The 27,064-nt window shown below is 33.5% G+C and overlaps 1 protein-coding gene across 3 annotated transcripts in view; it reads right to left on the minus strand.

Annotated features, from left to right (window-relative positions):
• Positions 1-27,064, minus strand: part of pHCl-1 (pH-sensitive chloride channel 1) — a 130,920-nt gene that overhangs the window by 63,588 nt on the left and 40,268 nt on the right. For all 3 annotated transcript variants that reach the window (XM_071588716.1, XM_071588715.1, XM_071588714.1), the window contains 2 exons: positions 26,538-26,620; positions 23,793-23,933 (listed from right to left, as the gene is read on the minus strand). In XM_071588716.1, the coding sequence (XP_071444817.1) occupies positions 23,793-23,933; positions 26,538-26,620 (224 nt within the window). The remainder of the gene's footprint in view (positions 1-23,792; positions 23,934-26,537; positions 26,621-27,064) is intronic.

The raw sequence follows: 27,064 nt of genomic DNA on the forward strand, positions 1-27,064 counted from the left end.
AGTCAAAAGAAAACATATGTATACACAGAGAAGAAACGAAGGGTAATTAATACTTACCTCTGATGTGACAATGTAAATAAATGGAGACATGCCAGTTGACAGGTCTGAGATTACAACTCAATTAATACAGGTATTTGGTAAATAAATGATCAAATTAATATGTATGCCCAAAATAACAATCGAAAAGAGCTTAGAGAATATTTCTGGATATGTAGACAATAAATCTCTAAATGCACCAACTTCTAGATACAGAAGAGCTCTATGAAAAACATTTTCATGTTGCTCTTCAAATAAAATCAAACCTTGATAAAAGGACTGCTTACTGGGGGTTTCCCTTTGGAGAGAATATACACTGATTCCCTTCCAACAGACTTACCCATTCACTGCATTGACTGAATGACAGTAATTAGTTCGATAACAATAAAAAAATATCACGTCAGTTATATATTGGAAGGGCTTAAGGCTGACTAGCCAATGTATATTTTTAATCCAACATTTTTAATAAGAATTAAATTGCCTTTTAATTCTTCAAAAGGAATATTTAAATTAGCTCAAAGCATTAACAACACTAAAATATGATATAGTAAAATATTAAAACAGAAGGCTTCATTTTAACACCCCATGGACCAGCAGCTACCCTGATTGACAGGAGAATAAGATTCTTGATATCTTTTATCCTTATCAACAACAAAAGTATGCAGATCCTCAGCATAGATTTAAAAGCAATTAAATACACTAAAAGGAATAGTAAAAACTTGATGCAGATAAAGCCAAAAGGAAAACCATGGGGATGAACATTGATGTCATGAAAAGAAAGACATAATTATCTGCTTAATGAACTAGCAAAATGATTGTTTTTAACCAGCTCTATGGTTCTATTATTTTAAATTCAATAGGCATGAATGGGCAAGGTTAATAATGTCATGTTTGCTTGATGGAATATCAATATATAAGAACTGGTACAGAAAAATGAAGCAGAAAAAATGTCTACTCTTGTTCTATTGTGTTCACTTTTTGCCATTGAAAATAATAATTATCCCTTGTTTCAGGTTTTTTGACTTTAATCATCAATTCTTATTTCTATATATTATTATATTGCAGTCCGATATCCTTCCCAAAGAAAGATTTCTTCTCCTATTTCCAAATAACCTTTTCACCCAGCAGCCCTCTTTAATTTTCTTACCTTGGTCATCCTTTTTAAACCTTAGGTTACTTTTTCCTTTCTATCATGTTTTCAAACAAATCTAACAAATATTGTGTCTCTAAGTATGCCCAATCCATCTGGTTATTCTCTTCTCTGAAGCTCCATAGCTTAACACACACTTCCCTAGCAAGGATCAGAACAAAGTAATAACCAGTGAAATATGTTTAGAGACAAAGAAATGAATACAAAATGCAAAAAACTTTGATTGACAGTTAAAGTGAAGCAAAGAAAATGCCAACTTTCATATGAAAAAATGAAATATCAAATGAAATGCTAGAATTTATAATAATAATTCTACACAGTTAGCAATGCCAAATAATATTCATTATGTGGACTTGAATTCTTGAACTTCAGTATGAAGTAAGTCACTTACTCAATTGCTCTCTTATAAATACAATATCTGTCTTCAGTTTCTCTGATTTTCTACAATACTATTTTTATCTGATTGATGTGGAGACAATTTTCTTCTCTGAACAAATCACAGTATGTTTATCCTTCCTCTGTCTATTCACAGACTGCCTTTTATCTTTCCCTCAATCATGTTCATTATTTTATCAATGTATACATTGCATTTCCCAAGGAAATGACGATTAGTGCGGGTGAAATGTTGCATCCTTGTCTGACTTCTTTGTTGATTTTAGCTTTTATTTTTCTTCCTTGTTTCATCTGCATGTGACAACATGATCCTCTAGAGCTGCTATAATATTCTTCTGTCACTATGATCCATCCTGAACTAGTCAGCATGTTACCATCTTTTCTATCTATCTATAGTTAATATTCTGGCTATTGCTATTGCCTTATACAGTATCTTCCCTTCCTAAATCTGAACTGAACTTCGCTTAGGTACAAATTCATTTTGTTGAGCAACTTTCTGTACATTACTCTTATGATTAACTTTACCACATGCAAATTAAACTTATGACTAACTGCCATGTGATAATCTCTAAATCCAGCCAACTCTGTTATTTCTCCAACTAGGTACTTTTATTCCAACCACTTCTAAATTTCTCTCTTTCCTATTCACTGGAGTACCAACCAGTCAAAAGCATATGCGATGACAGACAAGGAATTTATAGCTAACAACAAATATAATGGCGATCCACTCAATATATCTGAGCAAGTTTTGTGCAGTGTTGCTGGGTGTCTTAAGTTTCTGGGTTTCTCTGCATTGGTTGGCTTGTTTTATCCATGGTGGTAAATGGACATGGAAATGTTGAGGTTACTGTTTTTCCTAGAATCATTAACTTGCCTTTTCAATGTAAACATAGCAAGAAGAAGCTGGAGGAATAATTCACCATGGAGACAGATAAAACAGACAAATTTCAACGTCTGGCATATTAAATTAATGAGAAAATAACCGAAGACTCATTTTACCATCACATGGTATAGCTTCTTAAAGTGATAATAATATTAGACCACTGGTCCATTGCCCCTGGTAGTTTTAAATGCAGTATTCCCATATTGAAAATAAAGGCTATGATATAAACAGGTATGATGGATACTAAACATAAAAACATTCACCAGAGAATCAATGGGAAATATCAAAACAAAGATGAAATGAAACAAATGGGACAGAAATAAGAATATATAACTAAGGGCACCACGAACAAGATTGTTTTATTTCAAACTTGTCATTATGTCCTATACTGTTGTTCAATAGTTAATAAAAAAACTTACTTTAGAATTTTGAAAGCAGGAAATCACTGGGAGTAAAAGGTGTTTAGCAACAATAATGTGAATCATGCACTCAAAATGAAATCAGGGAAATAAGGCTAACCATTAATAAAAGGATAAAGGATCACAAAAGGCCATTCGACTTGTACAAATAGAGAAATTGACATGCAGAAACAGGAAAAAGGATTAATATAAAAAACAGTACATTTACAACACAATCTCACTACTGGCGAAGGATACTCCAGGAAGCCATTGAGACAAGGAAAAATTTTGAATTTTCAATTGGGGCTTAGGCTTTTAGATTAAAAGGCATGGAATTTGATTCCAGATAATACAAGAAATCAGAAGGTTCTCCCCTTATCTTCTATCAGTAGAAAATTAACAACTTGCCCTTGTTATTGAATTATTTGCTCAGGAAACCACCAAATGAATCACATCATACTCTAAAATATGCAGCAAATGAGATTAACTTCAATCATTGGCCAACCAACGTAGGAAAACCTTGAAACCAATGAAACTAATGTAATTGGATATTCAGTGTTTTTATTTGCAATTAATGGGAGAGGGAGTAAGTTGATATAACTCTGGATCAAAATTGTGTCAATAGTTGTGGACCAATCATTTTATCTATCTGATGGGCTTGAAATGTTAGTTTATGTGTAGAAACTATCCTAAATTGTGAAAAAAATCAATGCAATGGTAGTGCAATGTCTTGAAACATATTTACTTGAAACACCTATTATAATACAGGTGAAGGTTTATAGTGCAAGTTGATGCAAGATTACCTACCTATTAATATTTAGTAGTCTTAAAATAAAAAAACAACATGCTTGATTAATTGTTTGACCAGAATTGATTGTCAACACACAAGGCTAAAAGAGACACTGACATTGAAATGAATATTCAGAGTTACTCAGTATATGTTAGGAATGAGGATATGAGGGCTATGATCCCAGGGGGATAAAAGCATATGAAAAACTTCTCTCCCAAAAGTTTTTGTATGTTGAAAAGCCACACTCTTCCTAAAAAGTCAGTAATATTGTTCATTATGATATTATATGAATTCAACTTGCTACAGAGTAAGGCTCCCCATGCCACAACAATAACTGTATTTCTCAACAGAGGTTGATAAGGATCTAATGGGTGACTTTATTTCATCTTCACTCAAATATGAAAAACTATGGTTGGGACTTTTCCTTTCCTTGTTTACCATATAGTCAACAAATGAGTCACAAAATAAAGCCAAAGGACTGAGCTTTTTTGACCTTTGGACTGTGAGATTATTTGATTATTAGGCGCCAACTAGAACCTCCATTCACCAGTGGAAGAGCCCTTAACTCAAAGCCCTATTGTTAACTGTTGATACCCCAATCCTTAATGAAGATATCAAACTTTACTCCTTTGGTATGACCCCCAACAGAGACTTGAAAAACCAACAATCTGATGTCCAGTTCAAAACCCTAGACAATATAACAGTGGGACAAATCCCACAACCATGGTGGAAGCCTAATGTCATACACCACTCTGAGATACCTTATAGGATAATTCAAACTGAATGAGATTACTTTACGATAAAGAAGACCCTAATTATCTATTACAAAATATGTTCATCCATATGTTTCCAGTGAAAGAGAGTTTTGTCATCATATTTCAATGTTTTTGAGTTATGCATCAGTTTTCATATCAGAGATGTGACAACAATGGATGCCATTTCACTTGATAGATATAGATCAAATAGAGTTCTATGATACTCAGGCCATGCCTGTATGCCATGAACCAGGTATTCCATCTCAGGAGGGGATGCAACACTGATCCAGTGGTCTCCACTATTGATCAAAGAATTGAACACTGTTTAAATAAGCATGTGAGGAAGGAAGCAGGACTTAGTTATGCGATAAGGGCAAAGTGTTCCTCCAAACCAACCTGGTAGACAAGTATATCAAAGCTCCTTGTAGGTTCATTCAAAACATGATGGTGAGGCAAGTCTTAATTCAGTATAACTGGTCAAAGAAAGGCTTAAGCAAGGAACATTCTCTGACTAGAGGCCAGTCATCCTCCTCTACCTCAATGAAAAAACCTAGAATGTAGTTCTACTCTGTGAATAGGCTGAATATTGTATTGGGGTTGAAAGGGGGGATCTCAATTCATCATTTACTACAGCAAACAATGAATGCTATTTAGATAAGTTATGGAAAGAGGATATAATTTGTTTTTCCTATTTCATACATGACTCCTATTAACTCTTATTCGAAAAACCACAGGGACTAGAAAGAAAATGCAACACTATGATGTGTATTCTTTTGATAGGGCACAGTGTCAAATTCCACCATGCAGATAGAGATGTGCTGACATCAACTCCAAAGGAAAATTTCTCTAAGAATTTCTAACTACAGTAGAGTTACACAGACTTAATGAAGGATTATAAAATACTCTCCATCAACAATTTAAGGTAGTGAATTGTTTAATACTCAGTTCAAAGTTGTGGTAAATGTGATTGAACAATGGAAGTTCTTGAATACTATAAGATTAGCACAGGAAGGGTGTAAATCCTCCGAACGGTTTGCAGAAATCTGGAGCAACATAGTAGGATTCCTGATAGCATGAACTCAAAAAGCAATTAAGAATTCCTTTAGTTTAAGTTCAAGAGTGAGGATGGTACAGAAATTTAAGTTAAACATTAACATAAGAATACATATAACATTATTCTATGAAAAATCTTGCTTCATCTAAACCAGGAAGGACAGACAAAAAGTCCTTTACTGGGGTGGCATAATCCAAAGGCTCACCAGAACATTTAGGAGACTCTTCAATGATGCTGATAAAATAGCAAATCGTGAAGGTTTGGTCTAATTTGGAGGTCCAGCAAATTTATGAATCAACTAGAAATTGCTTCAAAGGAGCCATTTATGGTATTTTACATGAATGCTGGAGGAATAGCATACCTGTATATTTTTTCTTTATTTAAATACACAACTAGCTTCAACCACTCAGTTATCATCAGGTGGCTCACAATGGGGAATAAGGCAAGTTTATGTGAATGGATATGGCAACTGTTGTACAGGATGATTACACTCATATTATAATCATTGGTAAATAATTTTAATCAACGACTAATATCTATGCCAATACATAATGCAATCTGGCTCCTTACTGTAACCCTGTTGCAACACATCATGACTAATCAACTCAAAGCCTCTTCACCAGCAGCTCTCACTCTGTTTTCATCAAATTAACTTTCCCTCTCTTCTAATGGTAGTGATGTTACCTATAAAATATAAGAGCCTAATTATAATTTTTTTATATTTTATGATTGTGTTGTGGCTGACTGGTTTTCAATTCACTATTTATGAAATTTAAATTATTGACAGTGCCATAAAGTGCATATAAATCCTTCATTATCCCTTATTTAAAAAAAAATCGCTGTTTGTTTTTAACCTAATTCTACTTTGCATAGTCACTTGATATGTGAAAAGGAGAATGTGAACCTGTAAAATTAACGGCTCTCTTTATTTTAGAAAGGACTTAATCTCTCAGCCTCACTTACTTATTAAAAAACTGGGCATGAGCATAAAAATAAGTCCAATATGACTGCTTTTAAAATTGTACTTAAGAAGCTGTTACTTATTTACTTATTTTATCTGTCAGCTTAATTGGGCAAAATTGACACCAACAGTCCCTTCTTCCACCAAACCCTTTGACACGACATTGAAGACAATTACATGTATGGTACCAAGCCCTAGATTGAGGAAAATCAACCTAGGCGGTAATCAAACCCGCTACCTCTGGGTTGGCAAGCAAGGACGTTACCCCACTACCACCAGGGCTGGCAAGTTATTAAGTGCTACTACAGAGTTGGTGATTTATTTGGTGACAAATTTTGAATAGACTGATGTCCCTTGTGCAATATTGTGTCCTGCATAGTAATGTTTTTATGTAGTCTCTCTTCCCTCTTGTTGACCATGTTCTACATTATTTTCTTGACCAATAGAATAAAAAAAGCCATAATTATTATTTAAATGAAATTGGGTAGCACCTGTGACAAACATGTTAATTCTTTCAGCATGGTTTCCAAGAAGTTAAACAATTTTTCTATGGTGCTAATTCCACATTAACCCTTATAGCGTGTTCCCTTTGCATCTAAACTTCACAAAATTCTCTTAAGAAACTAGTGACTAGATTCAGCTCACCTAAGGAAATGGAAACCATTCTGATGATAAAGCACTAATTTACATTCTAGAGATAGAGAAACCACTATCATATATGATGGCACTTGATGGCAAATGTTTTCATCCATTTAAGTGAACTGTAGCTAACCTCTTCATAGGAATCAATTTTATGTCCTTCTTTTTGAAGACATTAGAAGATAATGGGCACATGAGGGATGGCTCTGTTCAGGAGTATCCCTGGCATTTGAATCAGCATGCCTATCTGAAATGAAATTTGGAAGAGAATGCCCACCAGACAAGAAGATGTCTTGTAACCTGATTACATACTGTGAGAAATGACTACAACCTATAAATACCAGTGATATGTAGCTTATCTTAAGAGGATACAAATGTTATTTAATTTGAATATATGTAGAAAAACTTCTCACTTGAAGCATAGATTTGCCAAAGCCATTTTGAATGGATGCACCAATCACAGTAGCCATTTTTTTATGCAAGAAACCAGTGGAGTTAAGGAGGGTATTAATGCAAAATTAACCAATTTTTTTGTAAAACCTCCTAGATAATATCATAACTAGGAAAGGGTACACTTAGAACTGACCTAGTTTTGTTGGTTGTTTTGAGTATTGTTAGTTGATAGCACGTAACATGTGATGCATGGCCAATGATTGGGAAAAAACTGTAAATTTACTTGAGAGAGTATTAATGACAAGTAGTGAAACAAGAATATTGGGTGAAAATTTGATGCTAGAGTATCAAAAAATTGACACTGAGATGAGACTACAGTCATCACATGAGATATGTAGCTGGACTACAAAATCAGCATAATGTGGTATTGAGTACTTAGTGATAATATTTACTTCCATCCATGCATTAGAGCATTAAAGCCTGGCAGATTTTATTGTCCCTAAATTACCTTTGTTAGGCCTGGCATTTAAAAATACATTATGTTAACTAAAAATCTTGAAGCACTTAACCCCATCCTACCAATGATATACTTAATCCTCTAGTTAGAACACAAGGTAACACCAAAGCACAGAGAGCAACTACAAATGATTTTGTGCCGTAGATGAAAAAAAAATTCAAAAGTGAAGTGAATACAGTTGGAATATCCTTGGATGATTACTTTGTTAGGAACCACTGATGAGGATTGGCAGGTAGACCTCATCAACTCAAGAACTCTCAATTCTTTGAAATAAAGATCCTTTTGGTTTCTTTTCTGAAAGACTGATCTTCTTCAAGACCTCTCTCAGCAGGAGATAATATCAAGGAGATAGTAAGGTCCTCTTAACTCATCAAAATAGTTTCCATTGCCTGGTTTCCATCTCTGCGCCAAACAGAATTGCAATGCTGATAATATGAGAAATGGAGTACAACCCAGGAGGAGAGTATCTTTTTCCGAGAGGATGGTCAAATATTCATTTTTTTCAAATTAGGTAAAGCATTTGTCTAGTGATATGGAATTCCTAGATTCAAATCCAAGTTATACTTTTGGATACCTCAAATACTCCTTAAGCTGAGTAATTTTCTGGGAACTCCATCTTCCTGGGAAACTGTAAATGGTACAGGGAAAAGAAATACCTTCCCTAACCTGATGCATAAATTTCACACTATCTAGATAAAATAGTATGAGGTACCACCCTCATCCCTTGAAGCAGCCTTCAAGATTCCAGAGGTTATACCAATAATATTAAAAACAATAAATAATGTGTTGAAAAGCATATCAACATCCATGCATGATGGAGGATAGTTTGATAGATTAAGTTCACCTCAACCAGGTCATTCATTTTAGATATCTTGAATTTTTCATTTTTTCTTTTGGTTTATCTTTATAAAACACTAGATAGCTGTCCATATTTCATAGATGTATGTGGGTAAGTTATGTGTAATAAATAACCAAATGTTGAAAGTGTATGAAATTAAGAATGAGAAATGAATGGGAAATGGAAATAACAGGAATATATGTATTTAGCAACTGGAATGAATTGTTATTTTTAGCCTTGCTGTTGCTTTTATCATGTGCAGATATCCGAATAATAGCTTTTGACTTATTACTCCACTTGTCTCTCAAATTACCAACTGGGAAAAATCTGAGAATGCTAGTACACTGAGTAAAAGTTGATAAATGAGATTCAACAGTTCTCAAATGAAGTAATAGAATCCCATACCTTCTCATTAATTTTGTAAGCACTAATATTGCTGTCCATGACTGGCTATTATCAGGTGGTGTAAAGTTAATAGATGCATCCATCATGTGATGATGCTCAAATAAATATTCCATAAACAGAGAATCCCCAATTTATTAATACACACCTATGAAAACAATTGAATATTTATTTTAAAACTTGAAATATACTTTGTAAAATTTCATCCTTAGATTTTATTATTTAGATGGATACAAATAAATCCTATAGCTAATAGTACAACCATCAAAGAATAGCTGGGAAAATGAAATGCATAACATGGCATACATATAACATAATATTCAACATGCAAGTGAAAGGTTATTCATGCAAATACTATCAGCCATCCTTCAATGGTTAAAGAAAATTTGTACTCGAAGGTTCATCCAGCAGCAAGAAAAAATATTTATGAGTCAAGTGTTTTTATCTTGGGGAATCACTGTTAAGTAAACGCATCACCTGTTGATGCCAGACCATTGGGAAAACAATCGGCTGTTTGAAAAATTACATGAGAAAATAGGGATTTAGTATATGTACATATCTCAAACGCTTCCAAAAAGTGGGGCCTGCAGCAGCAGAGAGTGTAAATTGCACAGCGGGAGATACACAAGTAGTTTTGGCTTGCCCACTTATCTGGAGCAAGAAAAAAGGGAGAGAGGCCCACTAGCAGAGGCAACCAACCGCCTTTCACTTGGCCGCTCCATTACCTTGCTCTTCAAACCTTCTCTGGCAGAGTGAACACTTGCCGCCTTCCTGGTAATCCCTCCACTCTTTGGCCTCACCCCCATCAACGTCTCCCATGCCCCCTTCATACTCGTCTTCCTCTTTTCCACCCTCCTCCTCCTGTGCTATGCTATAATCACCCTCTGCGGAAGAAAACAATGCGACAGGACTGCTCCTCCAATGGCTGCTGCGGCTGCTGCTGGCATCACTATGCACCTCTCATCCCCCATCCCCACCCACATACACACTGACACACAACTATGAACCCATCTCCAACGTGATTGAATGTAAAAGTGCCATATGCACACAATGCCTGCCAAACAAAGACCTTTTTACTCCCTCATTGGAGACAAAGAGAGGAGTGACAGGGACCCTTTGTGGCATTCAAATATGCTTGAGTGTGCATATACATGTAACACACACACCAACCAACCAACAAGTGGGGGTCAAGGCCAAAGCTAGGACTAAGCAAGCCAGGGTGGCAATCACAGTCACCAAATAAATTTCCTACATTTCAGCCTATTATCAACATATGTCAAGAAACCTTGTTGCCAGGCATTCAGAACTGTCCCACTGCTTGGTGATCCATGTCATATTCATTAATTTTTTAAAAATATATCTTTATTTCTGATTGATCATTGGAGGAGTAATCAACTGTTACTATATCTCTAGTTTCAAGAACTTCATAATATTCTGGACTAGAATATCAAATTAATATCTAGAGCACAACAAGATTTTAAAATATAAATTATATACTCCGAATCCCAAATTCAGATTATTCCTGGCGCATGTACCATAACAGGTATTGCTAAACTTGTATTACTAAGTATTGTTGTGGTTGACAAAAAATATGGTTGAACATTTAACTATTCAATCCAGCAGCATGCTACAATTATCATGCCAATGGTGTACTTTGGGGTATGCATTAATACTCTAAAAATTTTATTATAAGGGTATTTTGTTAAAATCTCTTGTTTTTCAAGTGTCCAATAGGTCTTAAAGGCAAATTTCCCAACACATGTTATCTGCTCAAATAATCTCAAAAATGTCTCATCCATGAAGATAGAATCAACTGAGATATAAATATGCCTACTATGATCATAAGGGCTATCTAGATAACCACCTCATACACATTCATTGTGATTTTTGCAATTTTATAATGAAATTAATTTTTTTAATGTTCAGGATTCCTCCAGTGATGCAAAGGAAATTCCCTTGCCTTGCCTTTCACTGAGGAAGGAAATCCCCAGTATTATCTCCTAATTGCCACCCCGAAAATTGCGAAGTAGGGGACTCACAATGATAGAGCCAAAGAAGCACTAGATTCATATGAAAGCATACATAGAGTTTCACAACCATAACTGCTCAAACAGAAATCACTGGTGTGTATTGGTACATTATTCACACTTACACAACACTGAAACTTAGGTGAATACTGGCATGGCTTGCATATTGGCTGACCCAAAGGCTGAATGTGATGGGAGTGTAATCCTGTTGCCAAAGAGTACTGACGTTAAAGTGCACTTCCAACTGGAAGATGTCATGCAGCTGTTGGTGAGGATGAACAAGTGAATGACACTCAAGAGGCCAAAGTGAGGTGTGTGAGATGAAGCCATACAGTAATTTTGTGATGCACATATTTCATGCAGATTTGATGTTTGCTGATTTAGCAATTACTTTGAAGAGCATTTTTCCAAATAGCTGCCATTAAACAGTGGAAGGAAAAAAGAAAGATAAAATATATGGTGAAGTTTCAGGCCCTCAAGCCCTTTTTATGTGATTGATGAATTACAAAAATGTAATTTTAAGAGTTGCAACATTGACAACTTACAATTTTTCCTCTGCTTCCAGCAGAACCAAAAGATTCATTGTGAGTTTGTTTCCACTAATGTTTTGCCCAATCACCTATATTCTCAAACACAACTTCTTATGGGTAGTGTATTTAAATGACAGAGTGTATTTGTTCAGTGGTGGAATGAGATACATTTTCTGTCCAACACTTATAACACTCAGTTTCACCTCAATTAATACTAAACATTTTGGTAGCTTTTCCCATGACGGATGACATATACCATAAACAGGGATTCCAAGTGAGGAAGGGATGGAGAAACCATGAAGATGCCAGTCACTTATGGACACAACAGATTGGAAATGTCCCCTCTATCCTTTGAAACACTATAAAATACAAAAATTTTTTTAAATAAAAATTTTTATGCCACAAGGCACAACAACAATAAAAGTAAATTAAGTATGGTAATTGAAAGACTTATTTCAATATATATCAAATTTTACTAATTATATTGCGACGGCACATCATTCATGTCAGGCAAATTATCTGGAGGTAAATGGAGTGAATTATTAAACAAAGCATAGGGCATCACCCCCTTCAACTACCACCCTCATCAAGTGCCTCACAACACTTTGCAAACATCAGCAAACATGGAGAAGCCCCCAGTCCTATCGGTCACCCACTGAAATACATACAACCAATCACTCTAAGTGCAACCAAGTCTTGTCTTCCTATAGGTTCATGAAGAAAAAAGAATGAAATTAAATTACAGAAACTTCTTTCAGCTTGACAATTATTCACCTTCAAACTTGGGATGGATGTAAATATTTAACTGTAATTGGCAATGAATGATGCAGGGTAAACATTGAATAGCATGTTCATTGATGTGATAGTTCGTTTATGGATGACAAAAACGAAGTAACTAAGTCAATATCTTTTCTATCAATTAGATTTATTATGCTTTGGGTCAGCTCTCAATCTTCATGCACATTTTAATCAGGGAACTAACTTTTATGCTACCTCTCACTGGTAAAAATGAACTGTGAGGAATGCAAAGTTCAAGCATATTAAATACAAGAGAACATGTGTCAGTCTGTCTCAATAATACTTCATCTCACGACTTCAAAGTAAATTCAGAGCAAATGTATCTGTCTTCTTTATTATCACATTTGGTAGATGGAAATTATTTCATTGGCAGAATCTTATGCAAAGTGAGCAATTTAGGGAAAACTATATTCCAGTTCATTGTATCAATATTTTAGCTACAATTATCAACTGCAAATTTGACGATGAGCTAGTAGAGAAGGAACCAATTCTTGGCCTTTGGGCCATTGGTACTTGGGGGGAGGGAAGGAATATATCTGAAATGCAGAGGCTCCAAGTGGTGATTTTTCATGAAAAAATCATTTCATGGGAGGTTGTACGAGAATAAATATGGGTCCTGAATTCTAACCTGGGACACATACTTGATATTAAAAAAAATAAATTGATTGGTTTTGGCATTGTATGAAGGATATGGAAAATTTTCATCTTTGTTTCATACCAATAAGAGGTTTAAAATGTGTATCAGAAGCTCATGTGCAGCCCGAAAATTCAGAAAAATTCACAGCCCATCTTTATTCTACCAAAAGAGTGCAAGGAACTGTTAATGAATTGATGACAAGGACACTTAAAAACAACATCATCTGTCACGCATAGTAAATGAAGCTTTTATACCATTGCATGAACTGACATATTCTAACTGGTCAATTGTGATACATGTTAAAGTATGAATGATTGTGAGGAGGGAAGGGTTATTTATTTTTGTTTTTTTTTAATATCCCAAATAAAGTATCAATGACTATTTTATGCGCATTAATGGAAGCTTATTAAACATTTCATGGTGAATTAAAAATTCATCATGAGATATATTACCAGCCAGGCATGCTATCATTTACCTACAACACAAAATCATCTGCCTTCTAAGTCCATTTAATATTTTTTTATGAACAAGCTGTTCATTCTTTTCACCTGACTAATTGGTACAAAGAAGAGGATTATGCTATCATGGGCATTATTTATTATTTTGAGGCAACTTATCCAGCGGTTAAGTAGCAGATTCTATTCAGAGTAACAATGTGTTCATAGAAATCTTGTGCAAATTTGTTGAAGGATAATTGATGAGGAAGATGAAGGTTACACAGTAGCAGGGCTGAATACAGTTTTTGTACTTCTCACCATACAAACAACTTCATATTCTTCACTATGTATGTACTGAGATCGGATCAAGAGTTTAATGATAAATTATCCTAACCCTAGAGGCAAAAAGAAGAAATATGATCCTCTTTATTTGAGAATTCAACTAATAAAAATAATTGAGTGCTCTGAAGACTGAGGTCACTTCACACTATCAACAACATTCCGGATAATTAATTACACCACAATACAACATATATGCCCAAGATGAATTCACACACAAAACTGCCATGAAAATAAGCAACTATTTTACCCACCGAAATAACTTATTCACCTTTAAATCCACCATAGAATACCTAGAGAAGTAATCTAATTCAAGCCAAGAATTTGCTTTATCACCCTTGAAAAATGAAAATTGACAGACAACTATTTCATTTATAATTTATTGTATTGATTTCACTTAAATAACATGCGATAAAACTATTGTTCAGAAGTTTTTACATAAATCTGCAAGAAAATGAGTACCTTAGATTATTTTTCAGGAAATCAACCATTTGCTGAAAATCAATGAGTAAAATATTTTACTTTCATTTGTGGTTCCAATAATCAATTATAATAATATTTCTTACTCCATAGTCATATAAAAAATAAGAAGGCATTCAAATACCTAATCAACTTACAAGTAATATGCAGGTTTAAGGACAGGAAGCAAGTTCAGAAGACAGGAATGAGAAAGAAGTAACATTGCACATGAATATAAAGCATGAGCTCTCATTAATGAGAAGGACAAATTTGGAAAAGAGTTAAAATTAATAGTTAATGGTTAGCTACAAACATTTTGGGAAGAAATCAAAAACTTTAAAGTAAAGCAGGAAAGAACGAGAGAACAATGATGTGTCACTTGGAGTAATGAAAGAAATAAGTCAATCTCACTTGCTTTTTTAATGTCATTCCTCTCCCTATGCCAAATGACAATCTACAATTTCTCCACCCTCTCTTATTCCCTTTTTTCCAATGTTACTGCCAGGCCCTTGGCAATTCCTCTAGTTCCCCAACACCATGAACTATAATAGCAAACTACTTCCCTGGCAGAAAAAAAATTGATGTAGAGTCTGGACCAGTACTAATAATAAGTACCATTGACCTGTGTAAAACACTTAACTTCAAAGGTTTTAGAGCAGTTGAACAGCTACAACTAAATTGCCTGAAATATTATTTAGGATAAACTTTATTTTTGCCATTGGTTGAATCAGTTAAGTCAACAGGAGGTGATTTATATATCCACACCAAGACAAAAATACATTACTTTTGATCACTACTTAAAAGTCTTACTTTACTTCTCTAAAATTAAAATAATTAAAATCATAATTATTTAATCCCAGTCTGTTCACCCAAGAATTTGGAATTTATCAAAATTAAGACAAATAAAAATATTAAAAATCCTTCTTTCCATGCCCATTTCTGTCCAATTTCCATTAGTTCTGAGATATCTAAAGTTTCAGAGTATGAAGTCCACTATCAAGTAATGCTATTTGATAGTTTCCATTAGATTTCTACCAGGGTCTTAGGAATCCTGCTCCATCAGAAAACATAAACAACAGTTGTTTTGTCCGTAAAAAGTAACAAATGATGATCCTCATTCTGTTTAACCTCAGCAAAGCATTTAAGCAAGTCAATCAATCTCAGTTGTTTCTCAAAATGAAGCAATTAAACTTCTCCTTCCCCCTGCTCAATTTGTATGCTTCATGTCCTAATAGGTGGTTAAAGATTTATGTATTTGAGGTCATCTCTTAGTTGAATCCTGTAGATTGTGGTGCTCTACGGGCATTGGTTCTAGGATTTCTGTTGATCCTCAATCACATCCTCAGCTTTCAAGTTAGCATAACAACTGGTAAATATAAATGCTATGCACAGATGACTGGCAAATATTTGTATTATCATTGTCCCTGAAAACTCTCCAAGCTATTTTCAAAATACATGAAAATATTACTGCAATTTCAACCTGAGTCAAAAGTTCTCTTGCTTAATACTTTACCAAGACTATAAAGTCAATAATAACTGGAAGCATTACAGACATGAACTCCATCATTCTTGACAGCACCCCTAGTATTAAAGTTGGAGGTGACTGTGTTCCCCAATGAAACACAATGAATAATTTCAGTATTACAATGACCAGGAAATTTTTTGGAACAAACATAAAATATTGCCAATAATATAAGTAAAACCATGTACTATCTCAAACCAATTAGAGATCTACTGCCAAGTCCCATCAGGAAGTGATTAAAGGCAACATTTTTTCCCTCACTTGACTGCTGCTACAGAGTGTTGAATAATATCACTAAGCTGCTAAGTATTCAACGAAATAAATAAAGAATTGAAATTAAAAATAGTTTTTACACTCATATGTATGATTCATATTCAACCTTTGCTGGAAAGCACATACTCCATATTTCCAACAGCTTGGAAGGCTTTCCACAAAATCCTGACACAAATGCCTCTTGGGTACATTCTCTTTTGTAATAAAATACCTGAATACCTCCTAAACCTTTCTCTCAACTAGTCCCCGAAAGTCATTTTTAGTTGGTAGTCAAAGTCATTATTGCTAACTCTCCTATTCCATGCTGGATGATCTTAAAATTTTACACACATTGTAATCTTTTAAACAAATAATATTGTAAATTTTATATCATACTCACAATACTAAAAATACTCATATTTGCATTTATGTCATAATGCTGTATTCTTGTGTATATGTATATTTTTCTATTTTTTCTGTATCCCTTGCAATATGAGTTCAACCGTAATGTTTTACATGCAATAATTACAGTGATTTTCATTAACCTAGCTATTTTAGACACAAATTGTTCAGAATATTTTGGTAGAGTGAAGTATGCAATATGTGAAATTTTGACATAAACAGTTCTTTTAATACATTGTATTGGACAGAAGTCTTGTTACAAAAATTTTTTTATTCTATAAAATTATAGCCATTTGCAAAAAAATACTTGCAGACCTTATGCACCCATAACTAATTTAATCAATATTTTTTTAAGCTACTGAACTGCAAAGCATTCCTTTTACCATAATTTGTGAAGCTGCAATTATCATATAAACAGAGTATGGAACCTGAAACTTGATCCTTATGATGAACCTCAGGATGATGAACTAGTGCAAATTAGGTTCCTAGAAATTTGCTGATGAGAGGTTTTTCCATTTTAACATTTACCACATTATTTAACATACATTTACCACCATCCTAGGCATTCACAATTATTGCTACTCAATGCAAAGGACCCAAAATTACCATTTAACACAAGCTTTGAAGTACAATTTGCATATACCATCATGCCTGAGCTAAATGAATGAGTGAATCCACTAATCTGCTAATGTCAGGCTAACAAATACAGAAGGGTGGCTTTGAAATAAATGAGAACACTTCATAAATACATAGTCCATGGAAATGAGTAAGACACACTGGTAGAAGTCTATCCACGGGTAAGATGAAGTTACCAAGGTAATTATATAAAGATGCCATTAGTTCAAACTGAGATGCAGCTAGCAAATAAGCCTTTAACAATGACTGATATAATGACCTGCATATTCCTTGCTTACCTTCCTTATTTTATTTAAAGTACTCTCAATAAGTGTACAATTTTGTGTTTACTAAATTTGAAACAATAAATACTCTGTATCAAAATTCAAGCCTGAACTTAATTATTGATGCCATTATTCATTTTCCCTGTAATAGATTAAGTGTTTAAAAGATTCCTGATTGAAGAAATGATTATTAATTCAGTCTTTGCATTAATTTTGAAAAAACAAACAAAAGATTTCAAATGTTATTATCCCTCTTCATGACATTGGTTTTCAGGTGAAGGGTTAGGGCCTGTGTTATAAAACAGACAATGGGAAGACAAGGTATAGCAGATGTCTAAAATTATTTTCTAAGTCATTGGCTCTCTAATAAACTAAAAAATTTCTAATTTTACACTATTGAATGGGATAAACCAAATAGTGCATGTTTACTTTTTTAACAACAAAAAAGGAAACCAATGTGAAATGAAGTGAATAACTAATAATATTTACGTGGCATGAATTTGATTCTTATAGAATTTACTTATTTAAGTTGGGGGTGAGCACTAATGCAGAAGGTGACTGATCAAACAATTAAAGTTTAATACTCACGTTTGCCCCACCAAATTTTCGAAAACTCCTCTAGAGTCACAAAAAAAAACATAATACGGTAAGTCAACATGAAAAGAATTCAAGAAATTTATTTCCTCATTTCTTTTAAAAGCTGATTATTTTTAAGGAAAAAAGGCTTTGCAAAATAATTTTTTTAATAGCAATACTAACTGCATATTTTAACGGGCTCAATTGTCTTGTGCCAATTGCTACCCAATTAGTCTCTCAAAGACTTAAGGTATTTCGTGGCCTGCCGAATTATTTAAATTACTCCCTCTCCAATTTTTCTATTTCATTATTACTTGTATTTCAATCTTTTTTTCTAATCCATGATGCTTTAGAGTTATGGCAACAGAAACTAATATTTATTATTCTCTGAGATTATCATGATTTCCATTGTGTTTTTCTAAATACTCCTGAATTTTGATAATCTCAGTCACTGCAAATTCATTATATTTTACTCTCATGCATTATTAACCTGTTCCATGCCTCATTTGCATAAGTAACAATGTTCATGTGCATTCAAAAATTTCACTCATATTGAATATGGGATGCTAGTCGGAGAAATTATAAAAAAAGGACACTTTTGAAAAAAGATAATCTTTTATATGGGGTTGCTTTTTATTGGTCACCTTAAAAACAAAAATGCCTTCGTCTGGTTACCTAAAAATAGTTGGCAGGACGCCAATGCCTATGAGGGAGTTTGAGAAAAACAGATTTGCCATTTAAGGGTCACACACAAGTCTTTCAAAGAAAACAGTAACCGAAACATACCATTATGATTCATTAATATGATATGTTACATTATTGAACTAGGGAAAAATTGCCGAATGAAAGGAACATAATTACAAGGTAGCAATTAATATAAAATATGCTATTTTGATTATGCTGAATTTAGGACCTTCAGGTCCTCCCATCCAGCACTGATCAGAGAGTGAGTACTTCAGAAAATGTATTATATGAAATAGAATTACTTTTCATATCTTTTAGTACCGCACTTCCAATATCCAGAATGACTGGGTTCATTACATGGGATTCCAAATCGTCTAGCTTTTATCAATTTCCATCAGATATATCTGAATTACCAGTTCTCTAGTTATCCTGCTTTAACCACAAAGCTCTCACCTAATTTAATTTATAATTTTCATTTAGAAATAAATTTTAACTCAATGAGTTATCATACCCCTAAGAATATTATGGCCATCAATGTTACACACCCTTTCATATTTCCACTATTTTAAATATCATTTATAATTAAATTTATTTTAACAGGTTCTCATGAAACCAATTTTTTCCTAATAATTTGATTGTGTCTTTGGAAATAATTGATAAAGTCGAACGACTTGTAATTGTTGCTTTCTTTACAACTACGTCAGAAATGTTACCACGTAAAAACTAAAGTCAACCTGGTTAGTTCAACCTGGTAATGATGGCACTGGCCAGTCAATACTGAAGGGTGCAGAATTAAATCCTTGGGCATAGATGTTGTTTTGTAATGCTACGGGTTTTCATTGATTTATACTTAATACTATTATGACCAAGAACATAACTGCACCATAAAATCCAATTACTTTGACTAATCTAAAGAACATAAAAAAATAAAAGTAGTACCTTTCTCATTTGAAAATTATGCACAGGCTCTTGCCTAAATGGCTCCATGAGGTAGACCATTTTCCACAACGTTTCCCAAGGCATTATTAAATGCTTTAATTTTGGAGTGGAAAAAAATCATATGGCATAGCATGGGCTACATGGAGTTGACATATTGGCTATGAATAGCTTACAGAAAAGAATTTGAGGTAACAATAATGTACTTTTAAACTAATGTAGGCCACTGATTTTTAAAGGCAGACACAGAAATCTGATTTCCTATCTAGCTATTTCTCTTTTCAGGATATTTCAAAATGAATAAAACTCATTGATTTCTCACAATTCCACACCTCTATTTCCCCTTTCCACTATCATAATGGAGGATGCTAAAAAGGAAACCACTGAACAATGTGACTTTCTTCTTCTTCATTACTGTTTGGAGGCATTTAAATGACGTACATTCAATTTTTAATTCATTATCTATACCCTCATAGAGCACCTGTCATTTTCTGGCTCTGATTTCAAGTAAAATATAGTATTGGAAGGTGATACATTAAAATTCTTTTAACAAATGAATTGTATCAGGAAAACCCTTAGGTGTACCAGTAAAAAAATTATTGAACCAGTCATTAATTCCCATTCATGTTTATGTACTAAAAAATCCAACTCCAACACTGAGGCTGCTAACAGAGAAGACTGCTCAACTATATTAATATGAGACAGCTGCGTTTTAAACAGTCTAACTCACAATGATGGTCAGGGTGAAGGAATAGAAAGAACATCATCACTCATATTGTGGTCCTGCATGCATCATGCCCATTTCATCATGTATCATAACTTTAAAATATGCCTCCCCACAAAATAGCTGCTACCAGATGCATCAGGCTGACAAGTTCTATACCTATAAAGTAGTTAGAGGCAGAAAAATTTTCATAGCGGGAATGGTCATACTTTATAACCAATTGGCTATTTCAGAGGCCAGTTGGATTAATTCATCAGTAAATCTGCTTACCTACAAATACAAAGGTCATGGATTTGAGTCCCCCTCAAGGTATGGCTGTTATGGGGCATGTATGATGACTAAATGCATGAGAGGACCTGAAGCTTCTAATTCCACCAAAAGAAAGTCTATGCTAATTTTATATCTTGCAATTATAACTATCTAGTTAGGACAAATTCCACCACCAATCAAATTTAGTCTAACTACATCTTACCTTGAAAATATATTAAAATATTATTGCTATCTTTATTAGTGGTGAAAACATGAGAAAAGCAACTTCAACTATTTAGTAAATGAGAAGGAATCCAATCCCATTGCACTTGAAGCATTTCTTGAGAATATCAAGAATATAAATTTGTATATATACACTGAGATGACATAATTGATAGGAAAATTATAGGACTGCTGTACCTACTGGGCCCTTTAGTTAAAAAGTAATTATATTAATCAAAATTCAGACATACTGATCTCCCCCAGGATGATGGTTTTGTCAAAAGGTTAACTCATATCTATAATATCATGCGCTTTGTTTTTATTAGCAAATTTTTGTCATTATCATGAACATATTTTATGGTTTGACATCTGCTTTTAAAGAACAAAATTAAAATGAAATCTGCATATTTCTACGTTTTGCAAAGTGATCCACATTTAAAATAATGGTGCAACACCAAAAACCAATTTTTGAAAATTCATACTACATCACATATACATTCAACACTGAGGAGGAGGCTGCTTTATCCCATTCATGCCATGCTTCTATGGTTTCCTAATTTCTCCTTCCTCACTTTCACCACCTACCTTACACATTTGGAAAAAATCGACAAAAGCTACATGCCAAGAAAAATAACAATTCTAGCTCACATCTGATGGAGGGCCAACAATACCTGACAGGCACACCAGCAAGTTTGTTCTTTCGTCACCTTTTTTTTCACAAATTGTCTTCTCCTCTTCCTAACAGTTTCCCCCCACAAAATGCTTGAATTAAAGATTCCAGTACCACCACTTACCTCTTCCCCCTGACCCACCCCTGATCTTCCCTTTCCATACAAAAATTAAGGATTAATGTAAAGACAATTTCATTAATGCAGTTCTGAAAGCCAGCTGAAGAGGGGAAGCACCCAAGAGCCTTCTGTGATATGCTCCATCATGTTTGTTAACATAAAATAAACATATATATATATAATATATACACACACACATACGTATGTATATATATATATATATATATATATATATATATATATATATATATATATATATATATATATATATATATATATATATATATATATCCTGGTAGAATGCAACCCACACAACGTTGTTCATTACCTGTATTTGGATTATGAAGATTAGACAGACCAAATTACCTAAAAGGCTGGGTTTACTGACATAAACCAACATACTTATGCTGATATTTAGATTCTCACTATGGCACTATTATTCTTGAACAAGATAGAAATATGGTGCAAGTTACCACTTCCTTAAGAATAACCAAACTACAAATTTATTGGTATTAGTACATCTATATACCTACTAAGTCATACAAAATCATGAACATTGTATATGCTTTTATCTTAGCTATGTATATATCTTGAAGGAAGCAAGAGAAGCAAGATAATGCTAGCAGACAAAAACACAAAGAAACATACACCTATGTAACTCACACATGTTCCAAATTTTCGGTAGCCAAACCGCCTTCCCCTGGGGAAAGAAGGATATGAGGTTCTGGAGGTGGTTTGGTCAAAGAAAATTTGGAATATGCATGAGTTTCATTTGCACGTGTTAATCTGTGTTTTTTTGGCTGGTGCTATCTCGCTTATCTGTTTAAATATTATATATATATATATATATATATATATATATATATATATATATATATATATGTGTGTGTGTGTGTGTGTGTGTTTGTGTGTGTGTGTGTGTGCATATATGTGTTTCTTTATCATTCAAGATTAAAAGTAGAATTTGGGACACACTGTTAATATTAAATATAAATTCACTGGTCATAGTTTGTGTTAGAAATGAATGGGAATGAATTGAACCACATGCTGACTTTCATTTATGAGCACTAAAGATCATCACTTGGGAAACTGCATGCATATTGAGTATGTTCATGGAATTGAACTTTTCATCTTAACATTAATATAGAATTTTTTATGCTCTTTCTTACTTGACTTGATTTGATCATAATGCACAAATTACAATAAGGAAGAACATACAACACTCATATACAATGGTAACTGACAGGTAGGTGTTACTTTATGAAATATGAAGAAGTTATGCAGAAATGCAAATGTGCCAATTTCCATTTAAAAGTGAACATAAATGAAATAAATGTGGATCATTCATTAAATGTAAGTTCTTCTATCCAATATTAGAGAGAAGATGCATCATGAATCAGCAAAAATGACATTCATTATAAATTTAAGGAAACCTGTAACTCCTGTGGTAAATGCAAGACTGAGTGAATAAAGTATTCATTGATCTAGTTGCTAAAACTGAAGTCCTTCAGTGTTCTATTTTAAATTCATTTCCATAGTTAATTCAGGTAGTCCAAGCCAAATTAATTCATCAGTCTTGGTATGAGCCTTTATCTAATTCATCCTTTCCAACATTGCACTCATATAGATATGAAAAAGTCTCATAAATGATGGAATGATAAGAGTTACATCACATAAATATGAATTCTTGCTTATACTTGTAACATGATACATAATGTTATAGACTTAAACATATCAAGTTTGGCATTTGGGTGCATACCCTTCATGTAATGAAAAGAAAAATTCAAAGAATATATAGGAAATACAATCCCATTCCTTCAATATACTCTTGGTACATAGTCATGTTGGTATAGTGGATTTATAAAGATCAACCACCAAATTTCTAAACAATTATTTCACCTTTTACCTTACTGCAAAAAGTATATGCCAATGTCACGAATACATTAACTGGTTCAAATACTTGCATTTTTCATCACCAGGAAAATGCAGAATCCCAACTTCAAACTATAAGAACATTCAAGCTAATAATTCAGCACTTCAATTCATTTTTTAGACTCTAAATTAGAAAAAAATGTGCTTTGTGTGAATCATATCAATCTTACCTCGCCAGCTGGATTTTGTAGAGCAAGCAACTGTTTGGTTTCGGATGAGGTAAGCGTTCAGAGTTGTCAGACTTGGTGACTTCCTCAATGTGTCCTCATCATTTTTCCACACATATGTCACAGCTGTCTGCTCGTAGGATACTAGTTTATAGAGGAATAGGTAAATTATCACAACTGCTTTGGAAATTCACAGAGCAAAGGAAGAATTAAGTAGCTTATTGATTCAGCAAAAATCAAGTTTTTCAATGAGAGCTGTCCCTCTTGGGTAAGAAGCAGTTAATCATCACCAGTACCTAATTGCGGATAATTAAAATTAATCAAAATAGGAAAGGAAACCACTCATTCCAGGTGGCCAACCTTTAGGATGATGGGTAGATATTGAGGCAGCAAATATTAAATGTATTTCACTTATCCTGTAGGCACTTCCATTTGGAAATGATCAAATAACCATTTGTGGTAACCATAGCAACTTTATTGATGATTATACTTTAAACTTTCAGGCTTCACTTTGTGGCATTGTTTAGTATCCATATTAAATGAGTTTGTAATTTTCCACATACTTCTGCCACAAATTACATGATCATTTATAATGGCCATTAATAATTATTTATTAGCATCTCTAAGATTGAAGTAAGATATGGTGTTAATGACAATGGGATAGGAAGGAAAAAGTTATTAGAGTTGCTTTTGTTTAAACGTTCAGGTCACAGGAGGAAGTCCTGATTCCCATGCCATATTCCCCATTCTCATGTAAAATTTCTTACTCCTTAAAATTACTACATCATTTCCTCACTTTTTTCTTCAGTTTTTGAAGAAAATTATTATCAGAAGAAGAAAATCATAATTAATTTTAGAGTTTTTCCTAATTTCCTGACTTAATTGCCACCCTATTAATGTAATGCAAATCAATATTAACAATACAGAATTCACTAGGCAGTTTATTTTTGGAGATACTTTTAGAAAACTAATCAGGTGAACTTTACTGTTTATTGCAATTTGAGGTACTCTTTTGTGAAACATGGAAATTACTTAAGCCAATAAATAAAATAAGGGGTATGAATAATGCTTTAAATCATATTTACATCCAAATGATGGTACGTATTTTTATGGCTCACATGGTCACCTATGTTGTAGCAAAGAAAATTAGCTGCTTTCAACCAGGACAAGAAGGGCAGGGATACAAATATAATTGTAAGTTTTCAGCATTCCATATGGAGAAAGAAAAAAGTAGGGCAGGGAATACTGAGTAGTGATCACTATTTCATACGCAGCCATATACTATTTCATTCTGATGCACAAGCATGTTGGTTTATCAGAAATAAATATAAGTACATTCACATCTGATGCTTTATAATAAGAAAACCTCAACTGCTGTTTTAAAATTAATCTCATTTTCTTTGAGTTCATTCTATTCTGTATACTTCTGATGCAAAATAATTTTTGTCTGAATTTTAAAAATTATTATAACAGAGGGGAGAATGCCAAAAGAGAATGCTTTGCTTGGAATCCTGCAGTTTTATAGGAGGGAAATTTCCCTATTATCTGTTTGGATAGAGCTACATCAAATGTCTAAATTACTTGATGCTTAGTTAAAAATAAATACTTCCAGCATATTTTCAAATTTCCTCCCAAATTTATATTAAAATCTTATCAAGTGTGCTCAATCAATACTACTCAAACAGGGTAGCATTGATTATTACATATATGATGCAATTTATTAAACACAGTTGTTAGTTCTGCTTTTTCTAACTTATTTTCAAATAAAAACACTTTATCCAGGCTGACATTTGTTTTAAAGGTGCAGATATTTTAATTAAAAACCATGATAGGTTTTTCTGCATAAAAATTTACTTGACCTCTCCTAGTCAGTTTTTTAGGATATTTTAGGATACGTGCAATATCTTTGAGGTGTCTTGGAAAAGCAAATTATTTAGAATTATTGGTGCAATCAAGTGCACAAATTATGCACTTTGAATAAGTTGTCAAAATATACATGATGATGTAAAACAAAGTGATATTTGAGTACATGCATCACTACATGACTCTCAAGAAGCATTTTTCAGTTGTTATGCTATTTTTTTCACAAAACAGCACTCCCCGTGGAACACAGCCGCAGGGGTCAGTGAAGACCCCAGAAGAATAATATTGTTGACTTCCTTTAAGTGTGCCTAGTACCAACATATACAAAACTGGCCAAACACTAAGGAAAAAATCAGAGCTCTCCTCTCTGTACTTTTGCTTGTACAGTGACATTTAAAAGAAAATATTGTGAATATTTTATGCATCTGCTAAGCATCATGTATGCACTTGCAAACCGTTGTGTATTTATTGTCCTCACTATGTCAGGTATCCTGACTCTTAGATAAAATATTTCTTTACACACATGTACACTGATTGTGATAAACAGTGAGATTTTTAAGGGTTGGTGATCCATACATATTCGTGAATATGCCTATACTACCAATCTTTATAAAAATTTAGTTTTTACTGACTTCAGTCACTTCATGGCTACATGATTTCCTGGCTGCATGATTTTGGCTGGCCAACGTTTTAAGGATATTCTGTAGGCCATGGATGTAACCCTGGTCAATTATGGGAAATATAAAGAGGTCCACTGAATAACGTATATGTGATATTTTGCTGTGGCTAGATTAACAATCAAGTGTCATGTTTTAGCAAATTCATCATGCTCTTTGGCAGAATGGATAGAGCTATTCACAAATGTACATAACATTTAATACTCACTGCTTTCCATTGCGAATGAACAGAGTGGATCATCAAATGGGAAAATGTTCAGACTCCCTTGGCAGGACAAAATGAGGTGCCGCCTATGAGAAAAAAAGGACTCAGTTGTAATGTAGAAGCAAGAGAATGGAACTACCTGACGAAGTAACAATTAACTAAGTAATACCATTTTATTATATAGTAATAGAATAAAGTCCTAAAAATGCTTGCCAAATGACCAAAAAGAGGTAATTACAACCAAAGATGGCGTTAATTAATTTATTTGTTAATAATTTATTTATTAATAATATATTTGTTAATTAAATGGTTAAAAGTGCTAAAAGTTAAAATTTGTGTAATCTTATCAAAGGCCTGCTCATTCAAAATCTTGCTAGCTTAATTCATTTTTCACAAGAGAGATGTCAATCTGCCAAATTTGTAATGGCTATCGCAAATAGAAATGAACTTAACTGCAAAAGAACAAATCACTCAAACTCCTTGTTTCCAAAGTCAACATAGGAGTTAATGGGAGGTAGTACAGATATGGA

The sequence above is a fragment of the Hetaerina americana genome, unplaced genomic scaffold (genome assembly GCF_022747635.1).
Source record: "Hetaerina americana unplaced genomic scaffold, ioHetAmer1.1.p SCAF_3, whole genome shotgun sequence".
NCBI classification, from domain to species: Eukaryota; Metazoa; Arthropoda; class Insecta; order Odonata; family Calopterygidae; genus Hetaerina; species Hetaerina americana.